The 26378-nt window shown below is 41.0% G+C and overlaps 1 protein-coding gene across 1 annotated transcript; it reads left to right on the forward strand.

Annotated features, from left to right (window-relative positions):
- Window positions 1-21600: 21600 nt before the first annotated feature.
- LOC147439234 (uncharacterized) lies at window positions 21601-25470 on the forward strand. Its single transcript, XM_086483990.1, has 4 exons — window positions 21601-21622; window positions 22275-22331; window positions 22533-22707; window positions 25045-25470. Exons 1-4 carry the CDS (start codon window positions 21601-21603, stop codon window positions 25115-25117), a joined length of 327 nt encoding a protein of 108 aa, XP_086340116.1. The 3' UTR covers window positions 25118-25470.
- The last annotated feature ends 908 nt before the right edge of the window (window positions 25471-26378 follow it).

A 26378-nucleotide genomic window follows, 5' to 3' on the forward strand; every position in this document is an offset into this window, starting at 1 on the left:
TGACATGTGGGTTATTTGGATTCACACATTCACCTTTCGTGCCTACTATAGATCTCTTTTTATATACAAATCTATTAAGCATATTGGACCCAAACATAGTCACAAAATTACTCAATTCTATTTTACAATATATAATACTGGTAGCTTTTAAAAGCTATATTATTTGAAGATTTTGAAATCACAGATGAGTCCGTAATGCCCAAAAACCCCCAAAAACGACTGGCTATATGTCTCGTTCTGACACCCGGAGAGCTCAGTATGGCCAAAGATAGTGCTTCCGGAGGCCTTCTTTGGCCATACCAAGCTCTCCGGGTGCCAGAACGAGGCATAAGGATGTACGGGATAGTGCCTCCGGAGGCCTTTTTTGGCCATACCGACCTCTCCGGGTGTCAGAACCAAGCCCATCGTTTTTGGGCATTTCGGACTCATCTATGATGTTAAAATTTTGTCATTTTTCTCTATTTGAAAGTTATAATTTTAAGTTAAGTCAAAAGAGCTGAATCAACAAAGTTTTATTAACATGGCTTAAAGGCAAAGGGGCTCGAGGGTGATGAAGATTCTAATAATGATAGTCAATGCCAATGGTTTCTAGATGTCATGTTATAGGATCATGGTCACATGGAAGTCTACATAGAAGAGTGAAAAGATTTCAAGCTCAAGTTTGATCTCACACAAATGTTAGAATAGTTAGAAGGAAACTTGACCTAAGAATTATAGATGAGTAAAACAAATGTGTGGCCGCAAAGGGGAAATAAAGTGTTAATCCTCATGTTGCAATGTTTAGAGGAACATATGTTCTAACTTTACAAGGTATTATATTGTGAAAATGAATGTTTTGCAAGGAGATTTAAAGTAAATTTACAAGGAATCGTATTGTTAAAATGATAGTCTTTTGCAAGGAATGATATTGTAAATTTTCATCTAAATAGTCTTCTCCTTGGAATGATTGTGATGTTCACAACAAGGTGGTTGTTGTTGGTTCTTTGATCTCATCCTCTGTAATTGCCTCCCTTGGTACCGAATGAGTAGTTATTTTAGTGCATTGCTTCTTTGTCATCCTTCCTTTCTTGTTCCCTTTCTTGTTGATATGAAAAATGAAGTTTGTGCTTGATAATGTGACTTCTATGTGTTGCAATGGGCCCTTGTTTTGCAAAATAGTATATCATGAGATCCAATTTTCAACAAAGAAAACTAAGTGAATCTTTTGGCTTTTAAACCTCCTGTTGAAGCATCCTATAAATGCTTGGCTCAGACACCTGTAGCCTTTGATACACAACCCTCGCGGTTTCTTACACTTGGTTGAGCTTGATTTCCATATGGAACAACTTAATGAGTTTCTAGGTAGAGTCGAAATGGTGAAAAAGCTTGTGAGGCTGAAGGGAGCTTCTAGCAAGAGCAAAACTAGTGAGAAAATTTGGAGAACTTGTGACGCTGAAATGAGCTTCTAGGAAGAGCACAACTAGTGAGAAAATTTGGAAATCTTGTGAGGATGAGGAGAGAAAAATGGTCTCCATGCAGAGTAGAAATGATAGGAAAAGTTGTGAGGTTGAAGTGAGCTTGTAGCCAAGCAAAACCAGTGAGAAAAATTGGAAAACTTGTGAGGGTGAAGAGAACAAAATGGTGGTTCTCTTGCAATGGTGAAGAGAGAAAAATCGTAGTGGTCCTTCTAGCTAGACCAGAAATGGCGGTCCTCTTGTGAAGGTAGAGAGAGCATGGAAAGCTTGTGAGGGTGAAGAGAGCCTAATGAAATGGCTTGAGAGAGAGTAGTGAGGAAAACCATCATTCAAAAGTGAAAATTTTTCATTTGCCGCCAAGCCAACAAAATAGGTACAGTAGGGGAGAAAATAGTGTGAAAATGACATCTCTTTGTCATATTGAAAGATCTATATCGGGATACTCTTTAAATGCTCTAGATATGCTTTGAATACCCAAACGGTCAAATTTGGAGCCGTTTTGACCATCAAATGCTCCACTAATTAGCAAGCTAACCAATTCCTTACACAACCCTTTTTGATGCCCTTTTGGCCCTAATGGTTATGCTCACAACCCACAAGGAAAGAACTAAATACTTTCCCCTACAATTATGTGAAAGCTGTGCTAACATAGTTGGACCATAATAGAATGTGAAAATCAATCACATCTAAGTGCCAACAATAAAACATGTTCATGAATAGAACATCGCTTTAATACATATGTAAACAATCATCCGTTAAATTTTTTAATAATACTTGTAACCTTTACAAATCTTACTAGATATCCAAAAATTTCTCGCCATTGGAATTGTTCCTAATACGATGTGCTCAAAATGGTGTAACAAACGGATATGACCAGCACCTAGGGACTTTATCATTATACATAATTGAAATAACAGGCGTTAGTGTGTTGTGGTCAATTGACACATTCTCTCTCATGCTAGGCAGGCCTACACATACTCGTCCCCTTTTCGAGAGCTCGAGAGAGGAAGCGGGAGTTCATGCAAGCTTTTTGTCCAAAAATAGCTCCAGGCCTTCTTGCCCATCTTAGCTTTGATACCATTGTGAGACCGGAGGATATTTGAACCTTCACTCTCCGCCCATCCACTGCCTTTATATAGGCACCCCTAAGCCGTTTAGACTATCCCTCTTGGCCTTTGGCCCTTGTCTTGACAAACCACATGCCAAGTGGACACACCATTATTTAATTCAAGAATAGTGAGGGACTTCACCTACTCCAACAATCACGCCTTCTTAAGGATACCAAGTTTTGGATCGCAATCTATCATAGCTCAAATACAAAGGTGAAGAGCTCAAGAACATACACGCGGCTCGAGCAAAAGGCCAGTGGGTGGTATATCAAGGAGGGAAATAAATCATACAACAATTACGCTCTCCGAAGCCCCCTAACATACTGTCAGATACTACCCCTAGCCCTTAGTTCCATTTTTCTTTTTCTTTGCTTGTATAGTTTGTTTTGCTTGCTAAGGTTACATCCCACCTAACCACTACACTCTACCTAGCCTGTCATGCCAAGGGTAGGACCAGGCAAGGCCAAGGGCGAGGACAGACATGCATTCAAGGGGGTCCCTATGTTTAGAGGGCCAATAGCCTATATAGGGCATGGTTGGTTGGTGATGAGCATGCTCTAGTCCCCTCTGTCTCACATTGGTATCAAAGCTCAGGGGAGGAAAGCTATGGAAAAGGGGGGAAGATGAATTTGCATGAATTTTTGCATGTGGTCTCTCTCTCTCTCTCTCTCTCTCTCTCTCTCTCTCTCTCTCTCTCTCTCTCTCTCTCTCTCTCTCTCTCTCTCTCTCTCTCTCGGACAAGCCCTCTGGAAAGGAACGAGGGAAGGCCGTGGGCATGGCCCCTTGACTACGTGGAGCCGAGAAGGTTGAGGGTTGTGTGAGAGACCTCTAGTACGCACCCACGGGGTCTATCGACTTGCACAAAATTTCATCAGGTCGACTTGATGGAATCGCCCTACGAATTCGGGCGTTTTTTGCTTCTTGCTCCCCCTCCATTGAGCAAGCCATGGAGCGTCATGAGAGAAATCCTCTCTGTTGCACTGCTCGACAGAGTCTACCATGGCCAGAAGCAGGTTTCAAACTTTTTTTTTTTTCATCCATGGGCACCCTCCATTGCTATGAACCCGTCCCACACCATGGGCTCGAAGAGGTTTGTCATGTCGGGTGCATGCACTCATGCAAGGCCGCATAATCTACTTTTGCATCTTGCACTGCTGGTTAAAACCATGCTCAGGAAAGTTCATTAGCTTCAATAAAATAAAAAGAACTTTTTGGGCCTGAGAGGCCCACCCTTTCGGCAAGGCCGCTACGACAAGGTAACAACTAAGTCTGCCTTGACTTCGAATACGGTATAGTTTTTACTTGGAAAAACCAAGACAAGTTCAAAGGGAAAAATTACATGCAATGTCATAAGATTGAACCTATATGGTAAATCAATTGCAGATCGGCAAGGTGCCAAAATTGAGGACAAGGCATGCACAGTGCAACAAGCATAAAAGCGACTGGCTTGCCCACAGCTTTGGCAGATTTGGCAATTTGACATGTAAGGGAGGTGTGAGGAGAAGTGGTCGTTTCTCAAGGAGACGAATGATCGTCAGATAACCACCAAAACCATGTCAAATCCATGCATTGCATGGTGGTAGTGGTAGAAGCTATTAGCGCATGTCCTTCTATCTCAGCCATGGGAATTTGCCAAGGGCGACGACCAATACAAGCTCGACAACATTGGGGCCATGCGATCGACATGATTACGAGGAGTCAAGACTATGACAATACGCAAGGCATGTGGGCAGTAGGGTAGCACCTCAAATTTGCAAGGCTTGAAATTGAATTTGGCAAAGACAAGGCCAAAATCGACAAAGATAGGCCATTCAAGTATACCAGCAAGGGTTGTGACCGAGAGTCCTTGAACTCAAATTTCGTGGGTGTGACTTTGAAGGAGGGTGATGATCTTTACATTTATTTGTTTTTACTTTTTTTTGGAAGTTATTTTCCTCTACATACAAGGTATTGTTACATCCAACACCTCACCAGGATAGGCAAAATTGCCTAGCATTATGGCATGCAGGTACAGGCAAGGCATGCGGCATGTACATTCAAGATGCTTGGCATGGCTGGGTAGTTGTTTTCGTTCAAACCGATATCGACACGTTGCATCCAACAAGTTCCAAGGGTATTTGACAACGAATACAACAATGACATGTCATAAGTTGGGAGCATGTCCTAGTATGACCAAGATACATGATCATGTTTTGCCTATGGAGTACAACTCCCTATGAGGCTACCCCACAAACAAGGATTGTGTAGACAATTGTTGTGTTTCTACATGATGTTTAACTTCTAGTGCCAAGGGTAGTGGTTACAGAAATCACGTTGGGAAATAAATCACACAAGGGCGTATATGATACATATACTAACTCACTCAAGCAACAAATATGGCTATGAGCCAGATTTAAGTGATTTTTTATTTTGAAAACTCGAGACAACTTGCCACAGTAGGGCAATCAGGTTAGATAATTTCAAGTTTTCTTGTTTTTCTACATTTCAACTTTTAAGTTGGAAAAGATTGCCTATTGTACAAAGCAAATTGCTTTGACATCATTTATGAGAAGCAAGGCCCTTCTAACTCGTGCCAAGATCCTACTGTTGACTTCAAATCAATGACATTGGCACACAATTATGGGCATTCGGCAACGTGCGGATATAAGCTCACAATTTACGTAAGACAATGGCTAATTGTGATGTATCCATGCCTGATTGTGCAAGGCACTTTTGGTATCAGCTCAATCTATAGGGCCGTCATTGTCGCCAAGGGCAACACCTCTGTATGCATGGCATGCCAATGAGGTAGATAAAATTTTACCTCACTATTGTTTATGCTTTTGCTATAACGCCAACTACCCTGTCAAGGACACGACAAGTTATTGATGTTATTAAAACTTTTTTTTGTTTATTCATAGGCAACGTGCCATAATTAAGTCACTCTGGTACAATCATGACCACATATAGGCTAGGTGGGTCTAGATGTGAATTATGGTACCTCTCTCTATGAGATTGTGGTACAATCACACTATTGTATGTTATAGGATAAGCTACCACACAGCCATCGTTTGCAAGAGACATAACCAGGGGACATTCAATATAGTAGAATATGGGATTTGTCTCAGCCCAGCATTCTCTCTCTCTCTCTCTCTCTCTCTCTCTCTCTCTCTCTCTCTCTCTCTCTCTCTCTCTCTCTCTCTCTCTCCTTCCTGTTAGCGGGTACGCCGCGACGGACGATGGAGCACAGCGAGAACACATACCAACAAACTGTCAATCCGAGGACGTAGCTGACCCGACTAGGGCATGGAGGCAATCTCTGGGTTGTCAACCCTGAGCTAGACACGAACAACACTCTACAGTCACTAATCCTACCACAACACTACCATAAAGCAAAGAAACAGACAATGCATCCTACGAAACACTACAAGCTCGAAACAGTCTCAAATCATATCGGAATGACTCGAAATCGGAGGGTAAGACTCACAAGGATATATCCTATGTGGCCAAACACCTAAACCCTGAAAACCATAACTGTAAGACCTCTAATCGCTGTCGCGATAGACTCAAAACAGCAATTTCCAAAGTGTCCGGAACTCATCTACAAAGACATCAACACGAAGAGCTTCTCGTCCTGATTCTAACGACTACTCGATCATTCAGAATGGATGTCGTTTGAGGTACTTACGACCAAATATAGCTCATAGCAGGCGGGCTCGCGATGTGGTCCTCGGCTTGCATTGCTTGCGTCGACGTGGAGAGCTCCTCGATGCTAACACGCTCCTACTCTCATATCTGCAATGTGATTAGTGTGCGCGATGGTGTGTGTGCGTGAAGCTCACTACTGTGTGCTGCAGAATCCACGACTGTATATTATTTGAGATAACGTAATGTGTGTTTTACAAAGCCTTAGGTTTCAGCTTATATATAAAGCCTTCAAACCTAATGTCCGGCCAAATGACCTGAATTGTCCCTAGGCTTCTACAGAGCTTAATTACAAGAAACTGAGTTGTCTTTACTCATGATACAAGCATTTGCGGCCAAAATACAAGTGCCGATTTAAAATATGAGGTTCCCGTAAACATTACAAAAGTGGCCGTAATGGCTCAAAATAATAATAACGGGATATTTGATGACGTCCATGAACTTGTATCTTCATGTTACAGCATCCATCTTCATCTTCATTACTTCATCACCATCTTCATGTAGAATATTTATAGAATCTTTGAGGAATATTTAATGGGATCTTTATGGAAACGTTGTTGAAAGGGCGTCCTTTCAACACTCTCCCCCTCCGAATTCTTGTCGTCCCCGACAAGACCCTATGTCTTTGTTGGCCTTCACGAGTTCTTGATGTCTTGGTGTTGGTTGAAGTTTTGGTGGCAGCCTCTTGTGTAGTTGGTTGCTTTGCGTGATGTTAAAGCTGCCTTGAAGTTGTACCTGTAGTGTATCTGAAGCCTGGAACTCGCCCCCTCCGATTGGTTGTTGTATCTTGAATTGCATGAAGTTGTATCGACTTGTTGGTGCAACAGGTCGTTGTCATTGTAGCTCTAGTTTTCTTTTCCTGTGGTTGTTATCTGGAAGTCGTACCTGTAAGTTGACTTGAAGCTTTGTCAAGCAGTTTTTTGGCCTCTCCCTTTTGACTTGTCAGTAGATTTGCAATTAGTAGTGTGGGGATAGCGTGGTTCTCTTGTTTTTGTTGTTATAAAAAATAAAAGAGTAAAAGTAAAATGTAGCGTATATACAAAATGAAGGTCTTGGATACCTGGATAAGACGAAAGGGGAAAACCCAGTGGGAAAAAATGTCTTTAGTCATAATTAAATGCGAGGCTATATGTACTTAGGTATGATGTTATAGAGTTATGCTGAGTTAAAGTACATATGGCCACATGGCTACTAGTATGGGCTTGATATACATGGATAGGTGTTCGTAGCTTGAAGTCAGAGTCATTGTTGTTGAGCAAAGACTCATAAAACCTGTTTCCGCTTGGTCATCGTCATTTGTTTGTGTAATTGCATGGGTGGAATAAAAAAGAGTGCCTAATGCATATGTCCAATGATGGGACATCTATATGCTTGCACCGAGTTATGCATGTTAAACAAGATGCGGTGCGAAAGAAGAGTATTGATGGGGTCTTCATGGAGTTAGTGTAGCAAGCAAAACATATAGCATGAGTGCTTCAAAAGCTTTCACTACTCACAAGAAGAGTTTTTGCTGTCGAGGTTTCTCCACTCTTCCTCACTGTGTCAAGTGCGTGAATGCTTTTTTTTTTTTTTTGAACTACTCTGCCTTCTCCACCTTATATATTATATGGACTTTGACTCTTATGCTCACCTCTTCCAGCATGAGCGACATGACTTTATGTATGCTCAACTCTCCAGCTTGAGCTTATACCTATTAGCTAGACTCATAGACCACAGAAAAATATTAACTTGAAGCTTGGTTCTGACACTTCGCTCATTTAGTGGCTTAGCTGCCCGACTCTAGACTCTTATGCCATGTAAGTTTAATGGCGACTTGGACTTACCTGATCGCGGCCTGAAATCCAATTCCATATGCTTTTGATGTTTAGGCCTTTCTTGTTAGTTTCTGTTTGAGATGCCATGTTGTCCAATACATTGGCATATATCTGCTCTTCATTCCATGGTAGCAAATTGTGGTCGCTTGATGAGATAGGTACTGATGTTGAAGCAATGGTTGATGAATTCTTCTTCTTCCAGATAGTGTTCTTCAAAACTGTGACCTCCGCATTTACCGTTGCTTTCTTTTTGTTGTTAAGAGGCTGTAAAGGAGTTGTGTATCTTTCTTGTTGTTGAGCCTCAATCGCGGATTTTGGAACCCACATTGTTCTTGGGCCTGGTGTGATGTCCTTTGCCACTTGCCTTGTTTCTTCTTTGACTTGATGGTACCTTGTCTTTAATTTCCAAATATGGCTGTTACTTTTGTAAAAGCCTTGCTCTTGTAGTAATTGACGAGGGATCCATCTACAGGTTGTAGTACTCTTGGGTGTAGCGGGTGGCTGCTCTTGATTTCTTGATGTTTCTTGTTGTTCTTGGGTGATTCCTTGATAAGATACTACCTTAGGTAACCAGATTTGAAAGTTACCCTCATAGAATCCTTGTGCTTTGAGTAACTCGACTGGAATGAATCTTTGGACTTGCTTGGAGGTGATCTTCACTTGACTTTGTTGGGTAGTCTGGTAGAATTCTGATTTCATTACCCAGACTTGTCGTATGGTTTGTCCAGTGGAAGACCTTCTCTTTTGCTTTTTGTACCTGTCCTTTCTCTTGGTTGAGTTATGTGATTGACGTTGACGACTTTGTTGATTCCTGACTGAGTGGTTGTCATGGGATGGAAATTGCCAGGCTGTTATCTTGGGCTTGTTGACCCAAACATCTGAATTTCCTTTCTTGTAGCCTTGTGCAATAATTGACTCGCTTGATGTGATCCATCCTGTTACCTTTGCTTGTTGAGGTTGTTCCTGTGATTGTATCCAAATTGGATCATTAACTTTAATCTGTGCCTTGGATACTAGCACTTGGTTGACCTGTTTTGACTTCCTTTGGAAACTTTGGTTGATAGACTTTTTGCTTGGGTTTCCATTGTTTTGTTGATGGTTTGGCTTTTGATGTAGAGGCTTTGTCTTGCACTTGCATTAAAGCCAAGAATCTTTGAACTGTTGTAGGCTTGACCTCTGTTGCCACTTGATAGCTTGTTGTGATGACCATTGTTGAAGATTCAGGCTCGTCTTCACAGACTTGTGCCCATGGCTTGGACAAAATCAAGTGTGTTCCCATTTTTCGAGAATCTACCACCAAGAATTTTTCTTTGACATTTTGTGAGTGTAGTTGGAGAGTAGCTTCTGCAATCCCCATACTTATAACATCCACTTCAGGTGAGAGATTTACCTTTTTCTGAATATCATAAAGCTTTGGCTTACCTAGAAGTAACCACATGCCATATGACATGACATTAGTCGTGGAATTTGTATCAATTTCTGCCATAAAATTCATCTTGACTCCGTCTTGTGCACTTAGCAAAAAGTTGATCTTCTTTGGTACTAGATTGCCTGTGTTCTCTTGAGTGACTTGAGCAATCTTTGGCCTGGACTCCTTGTCGTCTTCTTCTTCATTGTTCACACTTCTGAGTTCATCTGTGTGTTCTATCTCCTTCTTGACCACCATTTCCTCTGATATGTCTTTTGGAGAGACAAGATCAACATTTGGTTCCTGTAGAGTCATAGGCTCTTCTTCCTCGATTTCAGCTGTTGAAATGTCACCAATAGTGTCTGAACTTCCTGTCACTTGCTGCACCTCTTCTTTGATTGATTCCAAGTCTTCATATTGCACATTTGTAGGCGCTGGACCTGAAGCATCTTCTTTGGATCTTAGCCCTTCTTCCTGCAACTTTGCTTCATTGACTTGCGGCTCCTCCTTTGTACTATGCATTCGAGTTGGACAGTTTGTAATCAAGTGTGTTATCGCACACTGATCGCAAAGAGCACCTATTTCTATATGACCAGTATTCAGGCTAGGTGTCTGGTTTTGTGCTATCCCCATAGCTGATAACCCTGTTTCGAACTCATACTCAGATTCTTCATCTGTCTCACCCAGAACCCTTAGCATGTAGTAGGGGACTATGTCATACCCATTCTCATCGCAAAATTTTGTTGGTGTGGTCTCATTAACACAGACATCCAAAGTAGCCAATATCTGAGTCCACTCTAGCGGTTCTAATGCCTCTTCCGGAAAAGGTTCTCTTATGTAAGCATCATCTTCTAAGACCCTCTCTAAGGAATTCTCATTTCTCCCAAAGTCGCTACACTCCGATGCTCGGCACATCCAGATTTCTTTCTTTTTGCCCATCCATGGATGGTCTGTTGATCCACTTTGTGTTGCAGAATCAAAATCTTCCACGGGCGTTCTAGTTACATCTTGGTAACTATGATTTCTCATATTTACACGTGTTGTGGTTTCAGCATGTCTCAAGTATAGATAATCATAACCCCAATCTTGTACCATCTTAAGTTGTCTCATGAATGGTCTTCCAAGGATGATTTCATAGTTATTTTTCTTGCCAAAGTCAACTATGGCAAAAGTATGCGCATACTCTATACCACAAGAAGACAACACTATCTCTTCTAGCAATCCCATGGGTCTTTCCACATGCCCATCCGCTAACTTTAATTTTATTCTGGTTGTTCTAAAGGCGGGCCTACCCCATTTCTCCCATATTCGTTTTGTTGCTATGGCAATTCCTGCTCCTCTGTCAAGTATAGCTTTTGTTTCAATCCCATTGTACTCGACAGGCAAAGTGGCATTACCATCTTCTCCTTCCCAATACTCTCCTACTTTGTTCAGAGGTACCGGTCTTACATTTGATTTAGGCTTCTCGATCTCGTCTAGCTCTTTTTCCAGGAACCTTATCGGGCTTTTGATCCCAATTTTTTCCAAGCATTTTCCTATATCCGTCCACATACTTGGTCTGATTTTCAAAAGTTCTGCCAACGTAATTGTGCACTTCACTGGCGTGGATAGCAAGTCAGTCAAAATTTTTGTGTCCAATTCTTTTGTCTCCCCTAGCCTCTGTAATGGAACTCTCACAATCTCAGACTTTGCCTCAAAATCTCCCATGTACTGTGGCAAAGTTCTTAACGATGCAGGTCTACTGTCTTCAGAGGCTATCGATCCTACATCACCATAATATGACCTCACATCAACACTCATTTGTGGTCTATCTAATGTGATTTCAGGAAATGGTGCTGGTCCAGCATCCTCATCTCTTTTTTGGGCATCTCGGAGTGGTTCTTCCCTATGATCCAACTCTTCTCTAGGCAATTCATCTACTTTAATGCTCTCATCTTTGTGCACTGGGGTGACTATCCTATCCTTCACTTCTGGTGGAGGTGGTTCTAGCAATGCTTGAGCAGTTTCAATGAGCTGCTTACACATTGATAGCCTCTGCTTCTCTAGTTTAGGATAAGGATAAGTCATCCATCTTTGTTCTAAGGTATGTCTATTTGCCAATCTAGCCTCATAAGCTTGTAAAATCGCGTCTAAAGGCTCATTCACTTTGTCCACTAGGACAGATCCTCCTGAACTAGCACTCTTGGGTGATTCAACTGGTTTAAGGGTTTCAGCTTCCCTTTGTTGTGTCTGTTGCTCTTGAGTTGTTTCCAACTCAGCTGTAACAGCCTTTTCTTCTCCTTTCTCCCTTTCTAGTCTCGCTTTCATTCTAGTCCTTCTTGCTCGTCTAGAGTTTCTACGGCTTTTGGAACTCTTACTAGTCTCTCCATCTGTAGGCTTCTGCTCTTGTGACAACGTTTACTGGAGCAACTTTCTTACTTTCATCTTCTTGTTGTTTAAGCACCTGTTCTTTTGAAATTGTTTCTTGCTCTGTTGTTTTTGTCGTCTCTCCTTTTGTTGCGGCTCGTTCTTTCTCTGATTTGCTGGTAGAAGGAAAGGTAACATGTGGTTGCATTTTACCTTTCTTTCTTGGATTCTTAGGACAATCCAAAATCATATGTGTGATTGCACACTCATTACAATATACATTTATCATGATATCATGGTGTGGAAAATCCTTAATCAAGTGATCACTACTACCACATCTGTCACATGGACGTATTGGTTGTTGTGGCAATACTTGATATTGACCTTGAAGTGGCCTCTGATCTACCACATATCTTTTTTCTGTTTGAAGCTCATGACTCACATATGCATTTCTAGCAGCTATGGGTCTTTCACTTAAGAACACTTGTTCCGCTACAGGATGATATCTAGGCGGTTGAGACATAACATGCTCAAACCCTGGGGGAGTCTTATGTCTATAGTCAGGACAATGTTGCGTCGAACGGTCCCCTCCACATGTCATGCACCTGCGTCGTTGAGGAACTCTATAGGCTGGTACTCTGTTAGAGTGGTTGATGCATTGCATCACATTCTCTATGATTTGCTCCTCAACATTTACTTGGTTTTGTCCTAGATTCCCTCTTTGATCCTCAAGATCAGCGGTTTTCTTTTTCTCACTCGCATCATTCATCTTCTTCTGAACATCTTCATAGAATTTGCAATTGTCAACTAGGTCAACTGCCGCTTTGGTCACCTCTTCCAAGGTTTGGTATCTTTTCATGTATAGGTCCTTTTGGAGATTCTCATTCCTAAGCCCTCTGATGAAGCATAGGATCTGATGTTCTGGCATGGGTAACTCTTGGGTAGGACATCTAGCAACATATTGCTTGAAACGCAGTATTGCATGTCGCAATGTTTCTGTTTCGCCTTGTTTAAATTCCTGAATCTTAGGAAGGGTGTTATGTTTTATGCCTCTCTTGGTGAATTCTTGAACAAATTCATCCAACATTTTCTCAGTGGTTGTGAACTCTCTCCGGTTCAATAGTTCAAACCATGCTTGTGCCTTGTCCTCCAATGTAAGTCCAAAACCCTCATACTGCGTGTGGAAGTCCTCTACTCGTTCTGCTCGTAGGACTTGCGTGAAAGCCGAGACATGGACGTATGGGTCTCCTATGCCATTGTACTTTCTATTTACCCATTTTCTTAGTTGAGATGGTCTTATACTTTGGGGTGCAAAGTATGGAACCATACTCCTCTCTGGTATCGTTTCATCTCTCGTTATCGCTCTAGGGGGGAAATCCAGGTGGTGGTCCCGTCTTCGAAATTCTCTTAGAAGTTCGTGTGTTTTGTGGATGTATCTGAGGTCCTTCATTGACCAAATATCCACTCATCTCTAATTTGGTTCGTGGATTTGTGCTTTCTATAGCTCTATATTCTCGTCCATACTTGTCAACAAATAAAGATGTCCATTGTTGGTCGACCTCGTATGTATAGACATATAAGAGCTTGTACTCTGTGAGCTCATTTGGGTAAGGCTCTAAGCAACTGTAAAGGTTGAATTGATTTCCATTAATATACCTATATAGTCCTTCACTTTCATGGTTGTACGTCCAAACTCTCTCCACAAAATTGGTCTTTATGTACTGTAGGTTTGGAAGATCTATTCTGGGTGGGTGCTCATCTATCCCTACAATCCATGTGCTTGTATAAGCTGAGTCTGAGTCTGATGTAGACATGACTTCTAGGCTTAATAGATCTAGCTTGCTGTAGTAATACCTCTCTCAGTGTGTTCAAGTGTTTTGGTCAGGGAAAATCCAAAACTATGTCCAAAACCGTGAGCGTTTTCTCACAATTCTCTCAAATTGTCGGTTTTAAACACCCCTGACTTCCGGATGCATTTTGAGGCCTTAAACAACGTTTTTTTCAAAACTGACCACAGTGAGATGTAATTTGTAAATTTGCTCTATCTGATGTTTTTGCAAGTGGTCAGTTTGAGCCCAAAATTGGTGTGTGCACTCCTTAGGCAATGATAAACCCAGCGGTATACTTGGTTTCAAAAAAATTCTCAAAATTTTTTTCTCAGTTGTCTATCGCGATAGACTCATCAAGTACCCCTTGCAGATGTCCAAATGCACTCAAACTTTGTGTACAGGGTATAATGGGCCTTCTGAACCCAAATATGAAGTCGGATTTGAATTTTAAATTTTCTACAGTGAATTCCTAAGTCTATCGCGATAGACTCACCAGAGTGTTACTGGGAAATAGTTTTTCAACTCTTTTTACAGTTTTGAGTTCCCCCTTCTCTTGAGATACTGCTCACAAAGTTTCAACCAATTTGGAATACTTTTCCTTTGTAACTTGCATCAAACAACAGTTTCTTTTCTGATCTTATGAAGTAATCCTCTTAGATGCACTTACAATACTCCAAATTTACTCAAAATTTAACCATAGGCTCACAACAACATGTAGAACAAGGCCCTAAGGTCAATTTTTGAAATTTTCAATTTTTGTGAAAAAACCCTAGTCTATTGCGATAGTATCAACAGATTCTTCAGTTTTGAAAATTTTCCAGATTTCTCTTCACCATTGTGTTCCCTATGCTCTGTACACCTTGCTCACCAATTTTCACTTGTTTTGGACTTTTTCTTAGGTCTCTAACTCCTTCTCTAGAATTCTGAGTCTATCTGATCACTAGAAAATAGACATAGGATGAATTCCCAATGTCCAAAATCCACCAAATTTTGTGTGTAACCTCCTGAGAGGCTAAACAAGCTATGCTCCAGAGGGTTTTGAAAAAATTCAGTTTCTTTGGCCCTGCTTTGAGTCTATCGCGATAGACTCAGCAAGTACCCCTTTTATAGGTCAAACTTGAACTTTGACTATACCACTGTGTTCCAACACCTCTCCTTAGTCCTCCTGCCAATTTTCAAGTGGTTTGGACTTTTACTTTGTCAGTTAGACCAGATCTGGTGTTTTCTACAAGCTGAATCCTCTCAAATGGTCTTAGACCCACTTGCTGATGTCCAAATGACTTCAAAATTTTTATGTGTCCTTGATAGCACCTTTCCAAGGTATGCCACAGAGGTTTTTGAAAATTTTGGTTTCTATCATTGGGTTCTTAGTCTATCGCGATAGACTCACCAAGTATGCCAAAATGACATTTTTTTTCAAATTTTCTCTTCACAGATGTGTTCCCTACCCTCTGTAGATCATGTATACCAAGTTTCACAAGGTTTGGAAATTTGGTCAAGTCCCTTTACCCAATTTGTCTCTGAAGTCTGACTCTAAACACTAGACTTGAGGTTTAGTGGTCAAGCAGGTGTCCAAGTATACTCAATTTTTTGGGAGCAGCCTTGTATTGATGTGTTTTACCTGTGGTATGAGGGGTTTTGCCTGATTGTGAGTCTATCTCCAATTCATCAGTCTATTGCGATAGACTAGGCAGAGAGCCACTAGAAAGTATTTTTTTCTCTGTTTTTGGACAGTTTGGTTCCCAATGCCCTTAGAAGCTTATCCCCAAAGTTTCATTCAATTTGGACTTCTTTTCCTTTGGATTCAAGCATTTCACAGTTCACTTTCTTACACTCAGAAAAAGAAAATTCCCACTTAGATGCACAAGCACTGATGCAAATGCTTTGAAATTTCACATACAAGCTTTGGAGCATATGCAAAACAAGGTCTTGAGGTCAAACTTTTTTGAAAATTGCAGATTTGGTTTCAGATTTTTGTTTTTGGGGTTTTCTAGGTTTTTTTTCGGGGTTTTTTTTTTTTGTGATTGGACCAAATCTGTGTTTTCCCCCCTACCTTAAGGTCTCCAATGCAAAAACAAGCACTCAAATCGGCTTTCAAACGACCATTTTAGAGCACTTTTACCATAATCAACACAATTCCGTCTTTTGTGTTTTCAAGCACATTTTCATGTCAAAATTGCTCTAGATCAACATCAAATGTCCTACACTACCTAAAGTCCTACTTTGCATGATTGAATGGTTGTTTTTGCTTTCTGGCAAGCAAACAGCCTCCTACTTACCTTTTGCGTTTTTTTTTTCTCTTTCAAGTTCTTCACAACCATACACACAAACCATAAAACCTAATCTAAACACACAACAAAATAATATAACCATACCTCAACCTCATGGTGGACCACCTCGGCGAGACGCAGGCTCCCTAGCTATCCCTCAGTCAAGAGATCCGCTCTCTGACTTTCCACTAAGAAGGCAAATGGTGACAACACTCTAGAAAAATCTAGAGAAACACTATACTATCAAACACGAGTGATGCGGTCTACGCTAGTTTAGGCGCTTCGTTCCCGGCAACGACGCCAATGTTAGCGGGTACGCCGCGATGGACGATGAAGCACAGCGAGAACACAGACCAACAAACTGTCAATCCGAGGACGTAGCTGACCCGACTAGGGCATGGAGGCAATCTCTGGGTTGACAACTCTGAGCTAGACACGAACAACACTCTACAGTCACTAATCCTACCATAACACTACCATAAAGCAAAGAAACAGACAACGCATCCTACGAAACACTACAAGCTCAAAACAGTCTCAAATCATATCGGAATGACTCGAAATCGGAGGGTAAGACTCACAAGGACATATCCTATGTGGCCAAACACCTAAACCCTGAAAACCATAACTGTAAGACCTCTAATCGCCGTCGCGATAGACTCAAAAAAGCAATTTTCAAAGTGTCCGGAACTAATCTACAAAGACATCAACACGAAGAGCTTCTCGCCCCGATTCTAACGACTACTCGATCATTCAGAACGGATGTCGTTTGAGGTACTTACGACCAAATATAGCTCGTAGCAGGCGGGCTCGCGATGTGGTCCTCGGCTTGCATTGCTTGCATCGACGCGGAGAGCTCCTCGATGCTAACACGCTTCTACTCTCATATCTGCAATGTGATTAGTGTGCGAGATGGTGTGTGTGCGTGAAGCTCACTACTGTGTGCTGCAGAATCCACGACTGTATATTATTTGAGATAACGTAATGTGTGTTTTGCAACGCCTTAGGTTTCAGCTTATATACAAAGCCTTCAAACCTAATGTCCGGCCAAATGACCTGAATTGTCCCTAGGCTTCTACAGAGCTCAATTACAAGAAACTGAGTTGGCTTTACTCATGATACAAGCATTTGCGGCCAAAATACAAGTGCCGATTTAAAATATGAGGTTCCCGTAAACATTACAAAAGTGGCCGTAATGGCTCAAAATAATAATAACGGGATATTCGATGACGTCCATGAACTTGTATCTTCATGTTGCAGCATCCATCTTCATCTTCATTACTTCATCACCATCTTCATGTGAAATCTTTATAGAATCTTTGAGGAATCTTTAATGGGATCTTTATGGAAACGTTGTTGAAAGGGCGTCCTTTCAACACTTCTTAATTCTCTGCGGGAAAGGTGAAATTAAGCATGATTTTACTAAAATCTTTGTATGTTGATATGGTAACACCAAGGGCTAAGAGCCATCCATTTTTGAAGGGCTAAGAGTCCCCTATTTTGGAATGGCTAAGAGTCATCTATTTGTAATCCATTAGTGATTGCTTACAAGATCAAACAATTCTCTGCAGTTGAATATCCATTGATTCTAATGGACAAGCAAGTGTTTTGCCATTATTGATTTTTTGGGCGTTATTTTAGCACTACATATTATAAGTGTGACAATCAAGTTGAGTTTTTGAACGTCTTAAACTCATAAGGGATTATCTCTACCAAGGTGTATAGATGAAGCCATCATTTCAAACAGCATAGTTGTTCAAAAAAACCCAAGATTATGGATTTTTGGGTATAGAGAAGATCCAGTTGTGAATACGATTCAAACTTGAGTGGATCTCATATTTTATCTATAGCATTGAGAATGTCTATACGAGTACATTTTTTGGGTAAGACCCCGCTCGTGATTACTAAATCGCTTATTAAGTGTTGATGGTCAATTCTTCAAACCTTCACACTCGCACTTTCAAGGAAACAAGTCCACACGCTGCCAAGGGGTAGTGGACAAATTTCAACTTTTCAAGTTGATTTCAATTTTTTGAAATTTGGAGAGGTACCTTGGACTATACGTAAGTGAATTTTTGTTCAACCTCCACCATTTTTCAATATGCTTTGCTCGCCTTTTTTAAGTAGGATGACTAAGCTTGAATGCTTTCATGTATTTTTTCTCTTCAAAGAGATGACAAGTTCATGTAAGAGCCAAGAATTTTGGGCCATAGTGTCCAAAATACATTTTTGCATTACGCAGTTATGGATCCACTTGTAGGGTTTAATTTGGTACATGTTGTCACATGGGATACAACATGGTCTAGGAACTCAAGGAGTTTGGTTTAGCCAATGTGGAATAAGGATAATGAGGGTTGCATTTACCTCCACACACACAAGTACATCTCGTACTTGAAGGATGTTCTTTTTTCAGACATTCTTACATGAGATATTCCACATGTGGAGAATATGAGTCTCTGGGACTGACACTGGCACCCACTATTTCAATTATGTGTCACGATAAAGTCCCTAGGTGATGATCAAATCCGTTTTCTAGACCATTTTCAGCACGACGTATCAGGAACAATTTTAGTGGCAAAAAATTGTCGAATACTTAGAACGACTTGTTAAGGTACAAGTGCTGCTAAACAACGTTAATGGATGATTGTTTATACATATAGCAAGGCTATGAGTTGTAAAGGTTTCATTGTTTGTACGTAGAAGTGATTACTGTTTCACCTTCTATTATGGTTCAAACATCTCAACAAGGCTTGCAGATGATTGCAATAGAAAGTATTTGATTTCTTTTCATAACTATTTACACTGCTCTTTAATGTGTGCTAGGAGCATCACGTTCTCCATAAGTATTGGCAAGTATGATCATGCATATGAAGGTTCGGATATGTTTTTGCTACATGCATGCACACTAGGTGTTATGGGCCCTAGTGTTTAGCAAAGTTTGAATTGGAACGGCATGCATATTCATCACATTAGTTGCTCATGAATTATATTGCTCTTTATGTGCAATAACTCTATGAGATTACTTTTTGATCTACCAATCACAAATAGAGGTCATGGCTCAGTTTGGATGCTTGTGGATCTTTCAAGTTAACCAAGATGGTTATTCATAACATTGTTAATTTCTCAGCAATGTTGTAAGAAACAATGGTCCCTATTTACTAGTCATTTTGGAAGATTGTCTCTGTAAACCATGGGGAAACACACCTCAGTACTGTTAGTATCCAATGGGATAGGCAGATTACAAAGTGTAATCTTGTGCTAAAGGATATGCAAAGTGCATACGTCAGCACCAAGCAGTCCAGTTAGCAAGCATGTATCGTGCTAGTTGGAGTTTGATTACAATAAGGTAAAGCATGTTTGTGACTCAGTTTAGTCCCTTCATGTTTAAGTCAGGTTCTCAACCTTGAAGACTAGTTACGGTGGGGTTGTTTACTGTTCAAAGAAAATTGAGAACAAGTCAAGGACTTATATTTTGCTTTTGTTCTCAAGGACTTATATTTTACCAATAAGTTATGTCAGCCAATTACTTTCATGGAAAGTGAAAAGAGGTACTCTTTCGTACATCTTTGTTGTGATAACTTGTTTAACATGCTTGTGTGCGTTCTAAATGGAGTCTACACACTATGTTGGATAGGATCCGGTAACACAAGACGGTTGCAAATGGACAACAATGTGGAAAATCAAGATGTTACTCTTGGTTTCATTGAACCTCCTACTCAACCGTGTTTCAGTCAAGCAAATAGCTGGATCCATGAAGGATTCAACTGTGGAAAACATTAGTGTATCACCACTCTTGTTTTCAAGGACAAAAACGCTTCTCCAAGGGGGGAGTAATGTCATGCCAAGGGTAGGATCGAGCAGGACCAAGGGCCAGAATGGGCATGCAATCAAGGGGGTCCCTATGTTTAGAGGGCCAAGGGCCTATATAGGGCATGGTTGGGTGGTGATGAGCATGCTCCAGTCCCCTTTGTCTCACATAGCCATACCGACCTTCAAGTTGCTTCCCTCCATGTAACAACAATTTCCCTCTCCCTCAAGAGGGGAGACAAATTTTTGTACGCATATTTTGGCCCAATAAGTCATATGTGACCTCTCGAGTATGATAAATCAATCCACCTCTCTCTCTCTCTCTCTCTCTCTCTCTCTCTCTCTCTCTCTCTCTCTCAAACGCTCACATACACATCTCTTTTACACCCAGTCATCGACTATATCTTTTTGGGCTCTTGAGATTGCTCCTAAAATTACTCATCAGCTCCTCTCCGTGGTCTCTTGAAATTGCTCCTAAACTCTCTCTCTCTCTCTCTCTCTCTCTCTCTCTCTCTCTCTCTCATAACTGAAGGAGTATATACCTAATGGACAATGGAAACTCTTCAATGGTATCCGTTAAAGCCCTATGTATCCAGTGCATGGAGAAAATGCTTTTTTTTAATGTTCTCCCAAGAAATTAAAACATAACTTTTGTACTTTGTCTTTTGAAATCTGTAGTTGAAAGTCTCTTCTTGGCCACATTGACCGAAACCATTTCCCCATGGGTAGCTATTGAATCCTTCGAGATGAAAGAGGTGATGAACTCCGTAAGTTGCTCCACCTGACTGGCGACCAATTGGACTCGAACTGCCAATTTATGAAATCGATCATTAAAATTTTGGAGATCACGTTGCGTGATGTAATTCCAAGCACAGTTTAATGAGGAGGAGTCGATACCCTTGGAGAAAGCTCAAAATCAAAAAGGTGATTCTTAGGCAGCTCCATATCCAAAGAATCAAACATGAGGTCCATAATGCATTGCGTACGAGAGCAGGATTACTAAGTAATTGGTCAAAGCTGCTTTGATAGGTCGTAAGCTTCGTCGAATGAAGAAGATTGAAGAGTTTCTTACGATCAAAATTCTCTCATTTTTTTAAATAAATCTTCTAAATTTTGTAGCAGAGGTTTGGCGATGATTTTGCTCCGAATTTTGCTGGCCCTTTGTTAGCTTGACCTTTGTCTTCGTATAGAGAGCGCGAACGGGCAGGGGGGGTTGAATGTCATGAGAACCCTCCCTTGCTTGAAAAATCTTTTGAATTGTTCCCTAAGTCTGTCATTGGGCACCCCCAACTGAGCCTCCCAATGAGAAACAATAAGCTCTATGAGATATGGCGTTGTCGGTTGCTTGCACAGAGAAAGAGAGCCCTGTAGCGCTCTCCATATACTACGAGAAAGAGAGAGACCAAGAACGGGATTTTTCTCCCCTCCCCACAACACGAGCTCACCAAGCTCTTCATCTCACAATTCTGTTGTGGTCGATTGACACCTTCTCTCTCCTGCTAGGCAGGCCTACATGTACTCGTCCCCTTATCGAGAGCTCGAGAGAGGAAGCAGGGGTTCATGCAAGCTTTTTGTCCAAAAATAGCTCCACGCTTTCTTGAAAAACTTAGCTCTGATACCATTGTGAGACCAGAGGATGTTTGAACCTCCACTTTTCGCCCATCACTGCATTTATATAGGCACCCCCGAACTGTTCAGACTATCTCTCTTGGCCTCTGGCCCTTGACCTGACAAACCACATGCCAAGTGGACACCCATTCTTCAATTCAAGAATAGCGAGGGACTTCGCTTACTCCAACAATCACGCCTTCTTAAGTATACCAAGTTATGGATCGCAATCTATCACAACTCAAATACAAAGGTGAAGAGCTGAAGAACATACATGCGGCTAGAGAAAAAGTCAAGTGGGTGGGATATCACGAGGGAAAGCAATCATACAATAATTCTGCTCTCTCAAGCCTCCTAACATATTGTCAAATACTACCCTAGCCCTTAGTTCCCTTTTTTTCTCTTTGCTTGTATTGTCCATTTTGTTTGCTAAGGTTACATCCACCTAGCCACTACACATTACCTAGCCATACCGAGCTTCAGGTCGTTTTCCTCCATGTAACAACCATTTCCCTCTCCCTCGAGAGAGGAGACACCTTTTTGTACGCTTATTTTGGTCCCATAGGTCGTATGTGACCTCTCGAGTATGGTAAATCAATCCACCCCTCTCTCTCTCTCTCTCTCTCTATCTCTCTCTCTCTCTCTCTCTCTCTCACACACACACACACACACACACACACACATACACATCTCTTTTACACCCAAGCATCGACTAGATATTTTTGGGCTCTTGAGATTGCTCCTAAACTTACTCCTCTCTCTCTCTCTCTCTCTCTCTCTCTCTCTCCCCATCCATAGGGCAAGGACCAAAAAAGTAGAGGCTCACCGGCCAGGTGTAGTGTGAATGGTGCACAGGGCCAAAAAAGAAAACAAGAAAAGAACTTACACGACGATGACATGGCAATTTATGAGACGGACATAATGAATATATATATATAAACATAATAGCCGCTCTCTGCAGCAATCTCGACTCTCGCGTGCGCTTCCAAGCCAAGCAGCCGTCAGGTTGGTGATCCGCCCACCCTCAAAGGCCAAAATACACACACATGCGCCCCCGCACGCACAGAGAGAGAGAGATTCTTTTGTCAGAGAAGGTTGTGTGTGTATGTGAGAGAGAGAGCTCTCTCTCTTTTGTCAGAGAAGGTTGTGTGTGTGTGTGTGTGAGCTCTCTCTCTCTCTCAAACCTATATATACTTACATACACAGGTTTGAAAGAAGACAAGTATATAACATACGCATATTTGGAGACAACAAGGTGCAGTAAGCAATATGAGGGGATTCGGCTTTTGGTGCAAGGTTCTCTTATTGTGCTGCTGTTATCTTTGTTGTGGACCGCGGAGGCGGCGACAGAATCAAAGAAGAGGCGGACTATATTGACGAGGTGCTAATTCTGGTTTCTGCTCCCTTTAATCATTCGCATAAACACACGCATGTATCACAGGAAGTATTAGACAAATTCCCATATTACATGTTGCAATGATCTCATGATGCGAGGGACGGACCGCATGCCTAGCTAGGTGTGGTTGGGGGTAGGGAAAAAGAGCTACATGGGAAAAGGTCAAAAACTTCTTGTGAATATATACATACATACATATATATATATCTATACCTATATATATATATATATATATATATAGGTGGTGGGAATTATCAACTATATATACTAGAAGAATTTGTGACCGAAGTACTGATAATTTGTGAGGGATTTCTTGCCGAAATCTAGATTTACATCCTCTCTCGACATTATTTTGGACTTCTCTTTTAGTGGCATTATTCAGGAAAAGTTTGTCTCAGCTTACAATTTTGCCGCTTGAAAATTCAATATTCATGCCGCCGTTAGAAGCAAGAGGAAAAGGAAATATTCTCCCTAAAATATATGAGAAAAACAGTGTGGACATGTGGAAAAATAGCTCGATCAATTTTCTAAAGTTTCCTCTTTGAAAGTGCATAGAAAGGGTTCTTGTATGGTTTTAAAAACCAGATTTTCCCGAACACTGATTATCTCGTAACTATAGCTTGATCAAAGATAGGCAGCTGAGGACAATTATGAAAGAGCTTTTCTTTTCTTGTGTTTGGAGCCACCCAGTGTTCGGGAAAATCTGGTTTTGATTATCTCGTAACTGTAGCTTGATCAAAGATAGGCAGCTGAGGACAATTATGAAAGAGCTTTTCTTTTCTTGTGTTTGGAGTCTATTTTAGAGTCAAGTTTTGGAAGTAGAGCCATGTTAATTATATATAGTAATGGGTGGCTCAAATGTAACTCTTCCTAATACCAGACCACCATTGTAGACGACAACAACGAGCTTTCATTGCTTTGATAGTCTTTTTACCGCCGTAGGCGACGGGAGTCTCACTCCTATACAGTAGTGGGGTGAGGGGGTTCATGTATGTACCATTACATGTGAAGCATTTTATTTTGAGAGAGGCTCTTTGTGCTATGGACAAGGTTCTTAATTTCATGCTCTGATGCCTTTCTTTACTTGCTAAGAATATATATATGTCCTTACAATGGAGTCTTTGACATCTATCTTTGATCCTTGTCCCTTGCATTTTTGCTATGGACAAGGTTCTTATAAATTCCATTCTCTAATGCCTTTCTTCACTTGCGAAGAATATATTTATTGTTACCATATACATGTGGTAGTGATGTGTGTGAGCACACTAGGACCGCCGGGGCATTTTTTCCCTCTTTAGGAGGTTTTTTCCCCCGTGCATTGTATATACGCCCATCACTCTAGGGCTATCTATCTTTCCATTGCACACTAAGTAACACACTCTCCATTGTGTGCCTTGAGCTTCCTTCGTCTTCTCCAAGCTGTGCGTGTTTCTCTGCAACCCTAATTCCATTCTCTGATGCCTTTCTTCACTTGTGAAGAATATATTTATGTCCTTACAAGGAAGTCTTTGACATGTACGTTTGATCCGTGTGATCCCTTGCATTTTTGGCTTTCAAAAACAAGGCTTAGTACCGAAGAAGGGAGTTAGGCGTACGTTTTGACGTTTGCATGTGAGTTGGCATTGAACTCTTCTTGTGGTACTTGAGTTTGTAAATGGGTCCCTTCACTTAAGAGCTTCATATAAGAGAGCTAGCCCTACATTTGGTAGACTGGCATCTTTTTTGATAGGTAAGTTTGTAAAGAGTCTTTCCATTTAAGAGACTTACGTGGGTCCATTTCATTAAATTGTTCTAGAATGCGAATATTGAGACCCTTCGCCGTAATGTTTATAACAAGACAAAAAAATTGACAAGCTAGCATAGTTTCAATGATTTGGTTTAGTCAAAACCAGAAATGAGCCTTCATTAGCACACCATACCATCTTCATTGTTCAAAGTTTGATAGGTAGCTGTAATTCACAAGAAGTTATGAACAAATTCTCACAATATTTCCCACATTGTGACTTACCACAACATCATGAGCTTCTGTGAGGGGGGCGCTGCATACCTAGCTAGGTACGATTGAGGGCAGGGGACCGCCGACCCCGGCCCCGTGGGGATTGAGGGCAGGGGACCGCCGACCCCCCCCACGGGGCCGGCGGTCCCCTGCCCCCAATCGTACCTAGCTAGATATGCGGTGCCTCTCGAGCAGAAGCTCATGATGTTATGCATTGTATGAAAAACACTGAGAAAGACTCTGTTTTTCTACATGAGAAAATCTTCTTGTGTAATGGACGCATGTAAAGGTCTTTCTTATCTCCTTTTCTGTACTTTTTCTTGCAGTGTGCCTTATTTGAAGACTCCCAGGTGTCGGCATGTTTGGGCGTTTTTCTTCATCGAATTCAGCGTTTTGTAATATAGGACAAGCACTAGGACAGGTTTGACAAAGAAGATTCGGCTACAATTCTAGGAATCATCGCCTACCAAAATGGATCTTATCTAGGCAGCAAATTAAGCAGCCGTTAAGCTGATTGAATCGATGTATAATTTGTACATCGAAGCGTCGAGTGGCATGCAGGCTGCAGACCTCCGGCAGTAATTCTAAAGAATTATAATTAGCAGCAGATAAGCAGCAGCAAGAAAGTTGTGTGGAAATGGTTTTGGACGAAAAGACGTTCTGCCATGATTATGTACTTTCCTTTGGCACATTCTCGAACAAAAAAATTAGCAAACCTGGTTGTACTTGTACATAGCTAGGAGCTTCATTTTTTTTTTCAAAATCAAGGGGAATAGAGGATTATTTTTACTTCTGGCCTTGTTTTGAAGTAGCTTAATTTCTAATTAAAAACAGATGTCAACTTATTTATCAGATTACATATACAAAAATAAAAGGCGGCACTTAGTTAATGCCTCTCTAATACTTCCATCATAGGATTTGACACCCATCTGTTCTTATTAAGGCATTTTTTCCATCGTATGAAGGTCGAAATTTTCATGAGTCTATCAGTAGATAAATGAATATACACATTTAATTAATAAAACACGGATTTTATTGTTCACCAAACAAGTTTAATCCTTCTTACATTCTATACCAATTATATTGTCATTAAGTTACGAAAATTGATGTCTGATTTAATTGTGATACTTCATAATTAGGTCATTGTTAGAATGGCAATAAGAAGATATGCTCTCCTAATATCTAGGGAAGGGTACTACTTCCCATTACCCGTCTTTTTAACAGAATAGCGAGCCCTTCAAATCCGAGGCTTTCCTACAAGAAATAAATTAAGCTTGGAAATTAGGTCACACAAGCTGTAATGATCTCTTTTTGCTCCTCGTTATTTGAGTCAAGATCTAAATAAAACATTTCCGACATTTCATCTTCTCTTTCCTAAAGTGTAAAAGCATTTCGTGCGGAAACTCCGCGTTTCAGAATGAAATGTTTCAAGGCTGAAACATCTTGTGGCACGCTGCTTGGAATAAAGCACCATCACAAGAAGTTTTGGACAAATTCTCACAATATTTCCCGCATTGTGACTTACCTCAACATTATGAGCTTCTGTGAGGGAGGCGCCGCATACCTAGCTAGGTATGCAGTGCCTCTCGAGGAGAAGCTCGTGATGCTATGCATTGTATGAAAAACAATGAGAAAGACTCCGTTTTCCTACACGAGAAAA

The sequence above is a fragment of the Adiantum capillus-veneris genome, chromosome 16, assembly GCF_014529385.1.
Source record: "Adiantum capillus-veneris isolate H3 chromosome 16, ASM1452938v2, whole genome shotgun sequence".
NCBI lineage: Eukaryota > Viridiplantae > Streptophyta > Polypodiopsida > Polypodiales > Pteridaceae > Adiantum > Adiantum capillus-veneris.